The 15,537-nt window shown below is 52.4% G+C and overlaps 1 protein-coding gene across 3 annotated transcripts in view; it reads right to left on the bottom strand.

The window, feature by feature from the left end:
- The window catches only part of Esrrg (estrogen related receptor gamma), a 203,283-nt gene that overhangs the window by 154,579 nt on the left and 33,167 nt on the right, over window positions 1-15,537 (bottom strand). For all 3 annotated transcript variants that reach the window (XM_033762038.1, XM_010642514.2, XM_010642515.2), the window contains exon 2: window positions 10,769-11,175. In XM_033762038.1, the coding sequence (XP_033617929.1) occupies window positions 10,769-11,175 (407 nt within the window). The remainder of the gene's footprint in view (window positions 1-10,768; window positions 11,176-15,537) is intronic.

Below are 15,537 nucleotides of genomic sequence, written 5' to 3'. Positions count from 1 at the left end.
GGGGCCGGGGAGGGGCGGGGCGGGGCCTAGCAGAGACCCAAACCCGGAGGGTCCTAGCGGCCCACTGAACCTGTGCATCCAACAGCAGCCGGAGCAATGTCCTCACTGGGGGAATGAAGCGGCCAGGAGAAAACCCGCTGGGAATGAGGGCGGACAGCTGTGCTGTGACATTTTTCCAGTTGAAACAAGATGCATCTTGCCTCAGCTTCCCCCAAACTTGTAAACATGGCCATTCCTTAATTGTTTAGTTTTTCTTTTCTTTTTTTGAGATAAGGTCTCACTGTGTAGCCCAGGTTGACCTTGGACTTAGCCACCCTCCTGCCTCAGCCTCCCCAGTGCTGAGATTACAGGAGTGTTCTGCCGTGCCTGGCCCTTTAATCATTTGAATCCTCAAACTCTTGAGGAACACTACTAACTACTAACTCCTAACAAACACTATAATTGTTTATCTTGAGGAGAAGGGGAGAAAAATTCCAGTACACCGAGTGCATATCTCCGTTCTCGTGGTGGGGAAACGAATGACGGAGGAAAGGGGAGGGAGAAAAGGCAGAGAGGGAACAGCAGAGAACAAATCCCAGCTCTGCCATTTCACCACTGGTACGAACTTGAACTAATCATCGTAGCGCCAAGGGAGACAATCACATTTGCTTTATATATATATATAGCTATGTGAGAGTTATGCAAAATCAAGATACTAAGATCACATGACTTTTTGCTTCACCTTCAGAGAGAAATAATGAAGATTCCATAGTATATCTCGATTCAACCTAAATTTGGAATTTGGAAATATTATACAAACAACCCCAGCCAGGTGTGGGGGTGCAATCCTGGAATCTCAGCACACTGGGAGGCTAAAGCAAGAGGATTGCAAGTTCAAACCCAGTCTGGGCAATTTAGTGACTAAGACCTTCTTAAAAATAAATAAATCAATCAATAAAAAATAAGGTCTTGGGATGTAGCTCAGTGGGAAGACCCTGGATTCAGTCTTCAGTGCTAGTAAATAAATTAACCCACTCCATAATTAATAATAAAAACAGCCTGACTTGGTTACTTTTCTCATTGTTGAGGCAAAATTCCTAACCCTCAAAAGTTAAAGGAGGAAAGGTTCATTGGCTTACAGTTTGAGGAGGTATCAGTCCATAGTCAGCTGGCTCCAAGGTGGGGTGGCCGGCGGAGCAGAAATGGCCCATGGCAGGCACAAGGCAGCAAAGTAAGTCACAAACCACAAGTGACAAGCCAAGACCACAGCCCTTTCTGTGCCTTACTTCCTACTCAGCCCCCCACACTTAGGGTGGACAGCACTCACACCCTCGATCCTAGAACCACACTGCAAATCAATCCCAGCATCACACACCCTAGATCTAGCTGCCTCCAAAGAGCCCCTCCTCTGACACTCAAGGCTTTAAGGGACAACTAGACACCGCTGCAACTCAGCCTCCCACAGACCTATGCAAGGGTACAAAATGAGTGTGATGCTCATTCAGAGAAAATGAAAGAGAGGATCGCATCTCACCAGCAACTCCAGAGACTACACAGCGCAGAGCAGCAGAAGACTCAGTCGCCAAGCTGACCATGCTGCAAATTTCCAACACGCTGGCCTGGCCTCATGCAGACATCAGTGTCCCTGCCCGGTGTGGCCCAGGGGCCCAGATCCCAGCGGAGAAGGGAGCAGCCACAGAGCTCCTCCCCTTATCCCAGTCCCCTCCAGTTCCTGCCTCGCCTCTACTCCATGTGGCACCCACTTTGCGGGGGGCATCACCCCCTTCCACTAGTCCTTGGCCTGGGCTGCTGGTACCATTTGTCCCCTGCAGCTTATCCGGGACTCAGGAGAGCACTCGGGGCCCCATGGGGTCATACTCAGCCTTCGGGTGACCCTGAGTACCTCCAAAAGGGGTGACCAGAATGCACAGGGAACGCGGCAATGTGAAAAGGAAAATTGTTAAAGTAAAAACATGCCCATCAAACCCCCTCGAAAACTCCCCCTTGGGGCCAGGGATTTAGCTCATAAGCACAAGGTCCCGAGTTCAATCCCTGGTACCAAGAAAAAGAATCTTCTGCAGGCCCCCCCCCCCGGTCCTTGCTTGAACAGACTCATCCCGTTCTTGCTGCTTTCTGAAGCACTTCAGGAAATGCCCTTTCCGAGCGTCTTTGTGAGACGCCATCAACTCACAGTGACTGCTGCTGCCCAGACCCACCCTGTGGAAAAATCCGTGACGTTGTCCTCGTCCACCTCAGGCCCCGGATCTGATGTCCTGCGACGCCTGGCTCCTCCCCACAGTCAAAATAAATACAAAAGGAAAACGTTTTGCATGGATTTGGGACACTGAGACAGCTTCTACCGCCCCACTGAAGACGCTCACGAAAGAGGACTCCAGAGCTGCTTCAGAAAGGGGCAAGAACCAGGGGACAAGCGTGTCCACTGAGAGGGACTCCGAGGGACAGGAAGGCCATGCAGTAAACCTTCCTGAAAACTGATGGAAGCTTCCCTGTGTGGTGCAGTCCACCTCTTCCGAGTCCACTGGATCATCCCCTCCTGTCCCGACGGCACTTCCTTCCGGCAGACTTCTGCCCTCCCCGGGCCTGCCCAGGCAGAAGGCCGAGTCCACAGCCCAGGGAAGGGTCCATCATCGGCCAACTCAGCCCCGACTGACTCTGCCCTGCATCCTCCCATCTCAGCACTTAGCCTGCAATCGCTTATTAAAGAAGAAGATAAAACTGATCACCACCCACCCCCGACCCTGCGGTGGAAGTGGGCACAGGAGCACGGGACAGGAGAGCTCAAGGAGGTCCCAAATCCACAAACTCACCTCTCCACATGTTACCTCCACACCCAGGCCAGTGCTTCCAAGTGCACCCATGAAAACGTAGACATCAAACCAAAGAAAATAAAAATAAACAGCAAGAGGGCCGGCCTGGCTTCGATGAGCTGTGGACTCATGGGCCCGTGCCCTGCTGATGAGTGATTCACACAGAGTGGACAGGGAAGGCCCTCGCCTCAGTCACAAAGCTAACAAGTGCTGGAGCCGGGATTCGAACCCGGGCAGCTGGACCCAAAGCCTGGGACCTTCAGGATGCTCTCACCCTGCCCAACTGCAGTCTTTGGAAAGTCATCATGACTGTTGTTAAGAATAAAAATTCAAAAAGGAAGGGCTGGGGATTTAGCTCAGTGGTTCCGCCACCAGCCCTCACAAGGGCCCGAGTTTGATCCCCTGTACCAAGAAAAACCCAAAAGAACAAAAAGGAAGCCCTGATTTCTACAGGGCTCTTTGTGTGGCTGCTGTTGTTGTTGCTGCCAGTAAGGGGACACTGGTGCCCAGGAGGGGCGTGGGGGTGGCCTTGGCACTACCCGATGCTGCTGTTAGGCTCCTGGTGCCAGCAGCTGCGGGCAGGATAGGGTTGCTTTTGGAGAATGGAATCTTTCAACACCTCCGAAAGAAATCCCTGCCCTCCTCTCCCTACCCCTGCGGTGGGGGCCCGTGTAATTCCCCAGAAACCCAACAGACCCTGTCACCAAAGCAACAAGTGTTGGGCTGTACACAGTGCCTCTGGCGATCCTGGAATAATGCCGCCACTGTCCCTACTCGGAAAGCAAAGGTAATCCGGAATCGCCGGGACGTGTTCGCAACAGAAGGGATGCGGTGCGTGTGCAAAACACAGTCACGGTGGACACAGTGGGGAGGAGACCGCACAGGTCGCACAAGTTCTCCCGGGGAGCCCCGGCCGCCAGGACCTTACCTGAGCTCCCAACCCGCACGAGCCAGGCATACGGGCCGCCGGCCCGCTGAATCACACAGCAAAGCAAGAAGCTCACAAATGCTCCTGACAAAGGGAGGCCTGCGGACCCGGTCTCCGCAGAGGCAGCGGGGCCATCTCGGTGCCTGAGACAGGGACACGGGGCTGTGGGGTGCGGCTGGGGAGAGCCAGGGCCACACGCGGCTGGGCCTACACAGGAACCTGAGGCGTGCGGTGCTGCCGGCGACACCAGGTCACCATCTACCTTTAAAATCAAGTTAGATTGTGTAAAGGTATAAGCTCCCAATGACAAACACTATTGCATTGATACCTAAAATGTACCAATAAACTTAACAAAAAAATAATAATAAAATCAGGTTCAGCAAATAAAATCAATGCGGCTAATGCTGGGTATGGTGTCATCCCCCAGTCATCCCAGAACTCAGGAGGCTGAGGCAGGTGGGTCGCTGAGAATTCAAGGCCAGCCTGGGCTACACAGTGAGTTCCAGCCTGAGACCCTGTCTCAAAGAAATGGATAATAAAATAAAATTAATGCGGCTGAATCTCTCATCTGGAAATACAAAATGCTCCCAAATTAGAACTCGCTATGACGTCACAAATGGAACTGATCTCAGGCCACAGTCACGGACACAGACAGAACGGCTAGAAACATGACACAAAGTTCCTGTCAGCGCCAGGTGTGGTGGCCCTCACGGTAATCCCAGCTCTGTGGGAGGCTGAGGCAGGAGGATTGCGAGCTGGAGACCAGCTTAGGCAACTTAGCTCATGGCAAAGTTCCCCCCGGGTTCAATACCAGTATCGCAAAAATAAAATAAATTAAACAAACAAAATAAAATGGCAATCATGACAGCACCAGCTATGCTGAGCGAGGGATGCGGCTGCCCAGGGATTCTATCACCCGTACTGGTCACAGGACCAGGTGGCTGTGTCAGCAAAACCAGCCTGGCCCTGGCTCAGATCCCTGGGGGCCACCTAGAGCTCGTAGGGACAGTAGGACCTGTGTCCCACAGTTTAGGCAAGGAAACGAGGAAAGAAATCTTTATAAATGGCAACATCTGAACCGAGCAAATGGAAGAACATGGGCACAACAGTTCACACTGTTGCCAGCTACTCAGGAGGCTGAGACAGGAGGATCGCTGCAAGTTTGAGTCCAGCCTGGGCTACAGAGTGAGACCCTGTCTCAACAAAACAAAGCAAAACAAGACAGTCTGAAGGCTCTGGGGAGGTGAGGGCTTCCAGAAGCAAGTAGCTGGGAACTGGGAAGGCAGGGAGGTCAAGGACAGTTGCCGGGCGGGGATTCTCCTGAAGGTGGGTGTGAGCTATGCTTTCAGAGTCACAGAAAGGTGTGCTCAGAACTGGGCTGTAAATTTATTTGTTTCTTCACTTAAAAATGAGAATTCAAGCCTCCTCCGCCGTTGCTGTCTGGCCAATCAGTGGTCTCGACACACACACACACACACACACACACACACACAGCAAGGAGGAATCGAACCCGAGTCACACAGCACTGTGGCTGGGAAGTTTGTCCAGGGGAAGGAGCACCTTTCCTCAGCACCACAGGAGGAAGCCTCTCTCCTCCTGAAGTCCAGACTTATGGGCAAGGTGGCTGCCCCTGTGACCCCAGCTGCTTGGAGGCCGAGGCAGGAGCATCTTAAATCTGAGGCCAGCCCAGGCAACTCAGAGAGGCCCTGTCTCAAAACAAAAACGTTACAAACAGGGAGGGTGTAGCTCAGTAGGAGGATACTAAGCGGGGAGTCAAATTTCACTAGAAAAATCCAGCCTTAAAGGAGCAGGTGCTTCGAAAGATGTAGAATCTGCAAGGCAGCGTGGCGAGGGGCTCAGATACACTGGGGCTGTGCGGCTCAGGGCTGTCCATAAGCACCTGCTTCTCCGTGTGCGCCTCAAGCCCCGCGTCTACCAGAGTTAACACAACAAACCGGCAGTCTCAGCACTCAGGAGGCTGAGGCAGGAAGACCAAGACGAACCTCGGCCGCACAGGGAGACCCAGTCCTGATCAATCCATTGAGCACCAAAGGAATCACGTTAAGAGCAACCTGCCGTGGCAGGGAGGGTGAGAGCATGAAGTAATTGGGCGCTTAGGACCCTGTGAGTCTCTGGGCCAAAGAGATGGATTTCGGGTCCGACTGCAGACTCAGTCTTCACTGCTGGCACAAGGGCCGTGTGTGGGCCGGGGCTGGGATCTGCACCGGACCCATGCAAAGTAGCCATACCAGCAGCAGTAATAGTAGTAATGGGGGAGGAGGAGCAGGACAGGGAGGTGGCCCCTGGTAAACAGTGCAACCACTGAAGAAAACTGTACGACTATTCCTGAGTTACCATAGAGGGCAGCAGGCTACTTTCTTGCCTTTCCTTTCTTTCTTTTACATTTTATGTTGTTTTGATGTTTTTTGAGGCAAGGTCTCCTATGTAGTCCAGGCTGGCCTTGAACTCACTATGTAGCCCAGCTTGGCTTGAATTTGCAGAGATCCTCCTGCCTCAGACTTTCAAGGGCTGGATCACAAGCGTGTGTCACCATGCCCAGTAGCAATCTCGTTTGTTGAAGCCAAAAATCTGAAAGGGGGCTCTCAGCCTGGCTCACGGCAGCAGTACTTACTTGCCAGTGTCCAGGGACAGATGGAGGACACAGAAAAGGAGACATGCATGTAGCAGAACGTGACTCCATTCTTAAAATGCAATTCCGAGCCACGTGAGGCGCCTGGACCCCAGCAGGACCACAGCGAGTTCGAACCCAGCCGGGCTGCACTGTGCGTTCCAAGTAGCCTGAGCCGCAGAGCAGGACCCCGTCTCAAAAGCCCAGAAAGAAAAGAGCACAGGAAAGAAACCTGCCCGGTACCCGGCATGGACAACACCAACTCAGGCGGGCCTGATCTGAGGCAGCCGCCAGTCACAGCCCTGGCCCGTCTCGCAGGGGTCCGCAGAGCAGGACCCAGGCCCAGGGCGGCGGCGACACCGGGAGACCCTCGGCAGCGTGGAGCTCGCGCTCTTGCTCTCTGCCAGCGCCCTCCTCCCAGCTCTGCTGGGGAGACTGAGGACTCCGCGCCCAGCCCATCCTGGACCCCGGAATCCCACCACGGCAGCTCTCCTCAGGGACTAGTGCAGCTCACCAGGTAAGGGCACGAACGCCTTCACTGTCCCTGAGATGTGATCCGCGCTTATCAGGAAGACTGGAAAAGTGAATCACTGCCCTGGACTTCTCCACGTCAAGGGGAAAAAGCAATTCCGACCCAGGCTTCCGTAGGCTCCGGCCTCTCCTCACAACTGACTCGAGTGGTTTTCGCCTGTTCACACATTCACTTATTTAATAGCTGGGGGGCCTCCCAGGCCACCACCAACCAGCCGCAGCCTGGCCTAAGGCACGACTTTAGCAACTTTCTTTGTTGTTGTAATTGTTTTTTTGAAGGCAGGGTCTCACAGTGTCGTTCAGGCGGCCCCTGAACTGGGTACCTCAGCCCTGGACACTCTACATCCAAAGAGAGAGGTTCAGGACAATCCTGTGATCCCTGTACCTGGGCGGCTGAGGCAGGAGGATCTCAAGTTCAAGGTCAGACCGGACTACCTAGCAAGCTCAAGGCTGGTCCAGACCATGTATCAGGAAAGAGTTTTCTCCTTATTTGAGAGCTAGATCCAGCCTCTAACTAAATAGCTAATAAATTGAGTAAAACAAACAAAGCAAAATAAAAACGATCAACCTGATTTTCTGTAATTGAGGAATCCAACTTTTTAAAACCAGCAACCAATTGCTTTATTTTAATTTTAAATCTGTTTTTCACTGTTAGCCCCCACATACATACACACACCCGTGTGTGCACACAAATACACACTGTGAGCTGCAGGGCTGCACAGGCTGCTGATCTGTGAACATCAGAGACTAGAAAACTCTGATCCTCCTGGAAAAAGCAGAATGACCCTGAAAACTGAGTTAATGCACTAAAACAGCAACCTGGATAGAGCTGGGTTTCAGAGTAAATACACAACACGTACACACAGCTGCCTAGGAAATCCCTTCCCTCCACGGTAGAGCTGCCTACAAAAGGGGAGAGAGAGCAGTCAGCCTGTGACCAGTCCTGGACTTGTTTCTCTAAGACCCCAAGCTTTCGGTGCATCCCTGTCACTGCACCACACAGGAGGCTGAGGCAGGAGGATCGCCCTGGGGTCAAGAAGGTCAGCCTGAACTACATATCGAGACCTTGTCACAGAAAATTAAAATAAAACAAAACAAATAATACAAAACAGCAAAGTCACGTGGCACACAGACTCTAAAATATTCAACATCCTAAGCTATTTAGGGTCTTTGACTTGTTCACTACCTTGTTCTATACTAGAAAACATCAGCTGGCCTGTTGCTCCTTAAGAACCTAGGGAAAGCCGGGCGTGGTGGCGCACGCCTGTAATCCCAGTGCTCAGGAGGCTGAGGCAGGAGGATCCCTTGTGAGTTCAAGACCAGCCTGGGCTACATAGTGAGTTCCAGGTCAGTCTCAACTACATAGTGAGACCCTGTCTCAAAAAAAAAACAAAACAAAACAAAACAAAAACCCAAAAAAAGAACGTAGTGAAGATGATAATTTGACCAGTTCCTGGAAGTTAGGACACCCATTTTCCCCAGAAATGGTTCCATTAAAGTCAAAGCAGGGATCAAGCATTCTGCTTGAGGACAGCCACACCCCCACGGTCCTGACTTCTGTAAGGCAATGCTTTCTCCATCCCTGGCAATGCTAATACAATTCAAAAAATCAGACAAAATTAGCATCAAAGGCAAGAAAAAGTGGGGAAGCCAATTAAACTTACAACAAAAGCAAGTTCTGAGTTAAAATGAGGCACAGGCAACATTTCTTTTGGAAATATTATGTCTGTTTTTAATTTAATACTGCATTAAAACTGGCAATCACTGAGATTCATCAAGTCAATTTAGATATTTCCATATTATTTTGGATTTTAATTTTAGAACACATTAGAGTTTCAAAGCTGACATTTACTATAAATTGGGCTAATTATTTTCTCTAAACACTATTTAAGTAGACAATATTTTATGATTTCCTTCAGAAGGATCATACGGTATACAGAAGAACTCAATTTGCAAGTTCTTTTTTTTTTCCCCCTTTTCTGATGGAAATATTCTTTTCTAAAATGATATGGGCATGGTGAGCATGCCAGTAATCCCAGCATTGGGGAGGCTGAGTCAGGAGTATCTCTGTGACTTCCAGTCCAGCCTGGACAAGGAGAACCCTGGCCTTGGAAGATCACCTGATCAATCTGTGAACAATGTTGTATCATCAGTTTGCCCTCCTGATGCACCACCGCGACATGGGTGTCCACAGAGCCTGTGTCCCAGGTCCCACGGAGCTCACAGGGGACTCTCCACTCGGAATCTCCACATCTGTACCTGCCACTTGGTGGATGCAGTTTCCATGACAATAATGTGGGCTTTTCTTCATTTTTGGTGGCACAGAGGTTGAGCCCCTCTCACTGAGCCACCCTCTCAGCCCTTGTACTCTGAGACAGCGTCTTAGTTACCCAGGCTGGCCTTGAGCTTGTGATCCTCCTGCCTCAGCCTCCCGAGTAGCCGGGACACAGGCAAGCAGCACCACACATGGCCTGGGCCTGCTTTTACATGTGCCCAAATCCATGATATCACAGGTACCTGTTCCAAAAGCCCATCGTTTTACTTTTTAAAGTTTTCATTATTTATTAACTTATTTTTGAGTACTGGGCTTTGAACCCAGGGCCTTCCCACTGAGCCAGGTCTCTGGGACTTTTTTTATTTTCTGTTTGGAGACAGGGACTCACTGTTGCCCAGGCCAGGCTCAAACTTGAGATCCTTCTGCCTCAGCCTCCCAGAGTGCTGGAATTACAGTCTTGTACCACCATATCTGGTTCACAATGACATGTTTTTAAAATATGTAATTTATTTTGGGGAAAGAAAAAAAATCTTCATCTCTGGCATGAGAAGGAGCAGCTGGAGACCAGCATCAGCTACGTAATGAAAAAACAGGTCAAAGTTGGGTTCCCGTATTCCACTGCTCGAGGAATTCTGTTTAATTAGTTCTTCTCTTCCCTCCTCTCCCTTCCTCTGCCTTCCTTTTCCTCTCTCTTTTCTTTCCTGACAGGGACTCGTTCTATACTCCTGGCTAGTCTTGGATCCTTTGTGTAGCCCAGGCTCCTGTTAAACTCCCCGTTGTCCTGCCTCAGCCTCCCAAGGACTGGGATTATAAGCATACACCACTATGCCTGGCCTTTCTTATTCATTTTGGGGGGGTCTGGGGATTGAACTCAAGACCTGTGAGGCAGGTGGTGGAACCACTGAGCTAAATCCCTGGCCCCTGGGAACATTTTTTTAAATTTGATATGCTGCATTGTTTGCCAGTATCTCACTGAGGATTATTGTGTCTACATTCATTAGGGAGATTGGTCTATAGTTCTCTTTTTTTGGTTGGATCCCTTTCTGGTTTTGGTAATACTTGCTTCCAGGAATGAAGTTGGCAATATTGCTTCCCTTTCAATTTCTTTTTTTTTTGAGACAGGGTTTCACTGTATAGTTGAGACCGACCTGGAACTCACTATGTAGCCCAGGTTGGTCTCAAACTCACAGCGATCCTCCTGCCTCAGCCTCCCGAGTGCTGGCATTACAGGCGGGTACCACTATGCCCTGCTGGATTGACCTTTTCGGATAGGAAGATAGATCTGGTCTGGAGCCCACTGTGCAGTGCAGGTGTGCTGGCCCTCAGTCCACAGCTGGGGACAGGCGCTGCTAGGACAGGCGCTGCAGGGTGGCTCTCAAGTGGAGAAGTCCCGCACACCTCCAGGCACAGCGCTGGCTAATTTACCTCCGAGCACCGGCTCCCCCGGTGCAGTCGGACCGAGCCACACAGCTGGCTGAGCAAAGCTGAATTCCCAACGGCTTAAAATGTCTATTCTCGAGCTGGGCATGGGGCCCGCCGCGGTGAGCCCAGCTCTGGGGAGGCCGAGGCAGGAGGATCCCTGTGCAGGGCGGACTCACCTTGGATCGTCCGCTTGAAGAAGGCCTTGCAGGCCTCGCACGACGCCACGCCGTAGTGGTAGCCGCTGGCGATGTCGCCGCACACCAGGCACAGCCGCTTGGGCATGGAGTTGAGCATGTACTCACACTTGGTCTGCGGGTCCTCCACGATGGTGCTGGAGCAATCCTCGTACAGCTTCCGCCCCGGCCCGCCGCCCAGCAGCGGCGCGGACGGGTACAGGGGCGGGGAGTCCAGGCCGTTCTGGTGGCCGTTCATGGTGGAGCTGTAGCTCCCGCTGGCGTCCGAGGAGCCGCCCGGGCTGTGGTGGTTGACGCTGTCCGTCAGGGAGGCCGGGCTGGACGGTTCCGTCTTGATGAAGCAGCTGGAGTCAATGTGCCGGTCTTTGCTGGACATTCTGCAGAGAAGCCTGCGCGGGGGGAGAGGGGACAGCGTCAGACGGGCGCGGGCACAGAGCGCGGAGAGGGACGCAGGGGACGGTCGGGAGGGGCGGAAAGCATCTGCTCGCTGTGGAGCCCCGCTGGCCTGGAACCGGCCGCGATCCTCCTGCCTCAGCCTCCCGAGGGCTGAGATTACAGGCGCCGGCCTAAGAAAATTCTGTGTTAAAGATACGGCTCCCGGCTGGCCCTTCCCGAGGGCCGGGCCTGCACACCGGCCGTGCTGCAGTCAATGTGTGACGCGGCCGTCCACCAGGCACACGGGCAGGACCGGCAGGCTCCCTCGCTCGGGGCCTCCTGCGTCCTCTCTACAACCCGTTTCTCCACACTCAGCCTCCCCTGCCGGAGCTGGAGCCGCCGTGCTTCCCGTGGGGGGCCGGGACTGACCGCGGCGGGGAGCAGTGCGCTGGCTGCCGGAGGGAATCCGTGCTGGCGGACAGGATGCACCTGGGGTTATTTCTGGGCGATCGCCAGCGGCGCCGATGAACACGCGCGTGTGCACGGGTGAGTGTGTGCACGGGTGTGCGTGTGCCCAGGCGGAGAAGAGTCCGGGAGTCCCGAGCGTCCACGCAGCCTGGGCTGCACAGTGAGTCCAAGGTCAACCTGAACTAAAAAGCGAGAGCCAACAAGAAAAACCCCAAAACAAAGCAGCTGAGTCCCACCGAGGTAGGTGGCACCTCCTGTCACAACTGCACCAACCCAACAAATCTGTGCGGAAAACAGACTTCCAATGGGTCTTTCCACTCCCGTTTACATTTGTTGTCTGTCTCTCTCTCTCTCTTTTTTTTTTTAACTTCCCTATCCTGGAATTGAATCTTGGCTTCTGGCCTGAGCTACATCCCAAGCCCTTTTGTTATTTTTATTTTGAGACAATGTCTTACTAAATTGCCCAGTTTGGACTCGAACTTGTGATCCTCCTGCCTCAGCCTCCCAGACTGCCGCAATGACAGACATGTGCCACCACACCAAGCCGGAAACTCTTTCAACACGGTACCGCGGAAGCAAAACACAACTAGCCTGATGCAGTCTTGCTCTCACCCGGAGAAGCACGTCACCCTCTCTCTGTCGGCCCCGCAGCTGACTGGGCAGAGGGAAGGGTCCCACTGTCACGCCGTTGGACACGAGAGCCTGCTGCAGAAGAGGCATGGCTGGTGCCTCCCGGGGTCGCTGTTACTGTACCCATGCAGATTCCAGCCTGGCCCTACTGGCCCTGCCCCACTGTCCCTGGGCCCTGGAAGGCTCACCCTGGCCTGGGCCCCACTTGGCCACAGCCGGGGTCCAGCACCATGGTTAACAGCCAGGCCTCCTGTCCCTGTCCCGTTTGACGCAGGAGGCCGGCCTGACTCCCCCAGCCCTGCTTCCTGTTAATTCTGAGCCCGACACCGCCACTCCACTTACTGCCTCCTAATTACTGGCAGCCGCACGTACATTATGCTCCTGTGCTGGGGCTGGAAGTTATTAGGCCACTAAAGCACGCTGGCTCCCTTTCCTCTCTGCCTCTGAATCTCTCAAGCCATGACAATTAACTCTTCCACCATCTGCCCAAGGTGTGGATTTTATTCTATTATTTTTTTCCTTGCTTATAATTGCTTGGTCACAAAACCCACCCACCAGGTCAGGCTGGGGTTTCTTCTCCCTCTCCGTGCCCCTGCTCACTATCACCCCAATTTTCTTCCCTTTGTGCATTTCCTCGTGGACTTCTAAGATTTGCACAAAAGCCGGGCAGGTTTGTGCACGCCTGTGATCCCAGCACGTGGGAGGCTGAGGCAGGAGGGTGGCAAGTTCCAGGGCAGCCTGAGAAGTCTGGTAAGAGCCGTTCTCAGGAAATGAAACTAAAACGGCTGGAGAGCAGACTCCAGGAGGAGCACTCCACACGCCAGGAGGAGCACTCCACACGCCAGGAGGAGCGCTCCGCATGCTGGAGGTGCTTGGTACGAGCCCCAGCACTGCAAGAAACAAGATCTCCAAGGTCCTGCACCAGGCGCATGTGACCCGGCAGTAGAGCATGTGCTCAGCATGCCTGGGAGTTCGGTTTAATCCCCACTACCGCCAAAAATTGAGATAAGAAAGTAAAATAGTCCAGGACATCCTTGTGAGTCGGGCATTATGGCACTTTAGGAAAGTCAGCTGCTCAGAGATTCACTGACGGCCACGCCACTAAGAAGTGGTAGAGACAGGGTTTGAACCCGTGTCTGAGCCTGAAGCCCCGAATGAGTACCAATGTCTTTAAGACAACAGTTTTTAATGGTGTTTACTCATGGCATGGAAGGACAGGGTCTTGCTATATAGTTCGGGCTGGTGTTGAATTTCCTGTGTAACCCAGACTGAGCTCACGCTGGCAGAGACCCTCCTGCCTCAGCCTCCCAAATGCTGGGGTTACACGTGTAGGCCTCCAAACACGGCTCATTAAAACAAAACAAAACAGCTGCACCAGCAGCAGTAGAGGTGGCACACACAGAGATCACAGCTTTTATTGCTCAGCAGTTCTGCCTGGGAAAGGGTGAAGGTCGGCCCTGGGCATCCCCTGGCCCGCAGCGCCACTCCAGCAGCAATCTGGGAGACCCAGCTCTCTCCTGAGCCCTCCTCCCTCTCCTGCCTCGTTATAACCCCACACTGCAGAGAGGCTTAATTCTCTCGCTCTGCCTCCGAAACGCCACAGCTCTATTATTCAAGCCTGAAATATTCACAACTATCTATAAATTCAATTGTCAGCTGGTGGGTTTTATTCTGGACTCCACTTCAATCTAAAATTAGAGGCACTAAAATTCACATTAACTGTAAGAGGAATGTAGTGAATAAGACTTTATTTCAGAGGAACACCTTTTTGTCAGAAAGAGCCATTTTCAACGTGACGGCTTTATCTGGAGCCAAGGAGAATAAACCCAATGCCACAATGTGCTGTTAATGCGAAATTTTAGGTCACATTGGATTAATAAAAATCTAAATTTAGTTGAGAATTATGAATAGAAATAACATGTGTCAAAATATGTAGGAAGTATTTATTATAAAGCCTTCATACAGGTCTCTTTCGATGTATTATTTTAAGGGAAAGGATAAGAAAGCAAGACAGGATGCTTTGCAAACACCGGTGAAATGAGAACAGACAAAGGAGAGAAAAGTGCTCAGCTATAGTTCAGGTCCGTGCTCGCCCAGCAAGCGAGACACCCTGGTCACAGGCCCACCACTAAAACAGCAACAACAAATTAGTTCCGATATAAGAAAGTGCCTTCGAGAAACTTACCAGCCTTCCTAAAATTTCCGAGCTTTGAAAGGCATTTCCAGCCGAGTGTGGTGGCGCACACCTGCCACCCCTGCACTCGGGAGGGAGCCTGAGGCAGGAGGACGGCCCAAGTTTGAGTCCAGCCGGGACCGCAAGGGGCCTGTTTCCTGGCCCTGCCAAGGTCGGCCGGGTTAAAACTTCTCTGCTGAGACACAGGGTCGGGCGGGTACAACTCCTCAGCGAACAGCCTATCCGGGGTGACCCTCGGAGGGGAATGTCCTGCAGGCACACGGGTGTGCGGAGAGACACAATCAGAAGTGACGAGAGCGGCTGCCGGCCAGGAGACAAGTGATCAGTTCAGACTCCGACTCTCAGTTCAGGGCTGGCAGGGTCCCGCCCAGGCTCGGTCAGTGTGAGGCCGGCTGTGCGCTCCCCTGCGCCCCTCTAGGTGAGCAGTACCGATACAACCGGAACCCACTGTGCCCTAGGCATTTGTGGGGCCCCCATCTAAATAGAAGTTCTTAGCAAACAGCTGTATTCCATCAAGTAAACTACACATGAAACTTAAATTTAATTGCTACTTTATTTTTCTACTCAAAGAAAAATTGATGCAAGAAACTCTCATGAGTCACACATGTGATGGTCATGGAGCTTAAAGCTTATTATACTATAGTGAGAGCATCTGAAACTTTTTGTTGTTGTTTTAAGACAGGAATCGCTGTGTAGTTCAGGCTGGCTTGGAACTGCCAGGGAGCCTCCTGACTCAGCCTCCTGCATGTGCCACCTACGATCCTGCAATTCCTGTGACACCTCCACACCTCCACAGGCTACACAGACATCGACAGCAGAGCTCGCCACTCACTTTCTTCTCTGTCATTGCAAGTTTCCCAGCACTGCAAACTCCCAGGGCTTCCGAGCGGATGTTTGTTTTCACGTGAACCACAGATTTTTCCGGGGCTGAGAAGGTGGAGGCGGATGGAACACATCTTTTGCTTTAAAAATACCCGAAGCTCCACAGACAGGACAGTGTCTCAGACCCGGGTGGGGTTCCGGCTCGGTGCGCAGAGTGGCCCAGGCCGGAGTGGGCACCAGCGGCGGTCGTCAGAGGTGACCG

This window comes from Fukomys damarensis, unplaced genomic scaffold, assembly GCF_012274545.1.
Source record: "Fukomys damarensis isolate Sample0158 unplaced genomic scaffold, DMR_v1.0_HiC HiC_scaffold_11, whole genome shotgun sequence".
NCBI lineage: Eukaryota > Metazoa > Chordata > Mammalia > Rodentia > Bathyergidae > Fukomys > Fukomys damarensis.
Note: the sequence above shows the minus strand (reverse complement) of the source record. Positions and strands in the feature narration are given on the sequence as shown.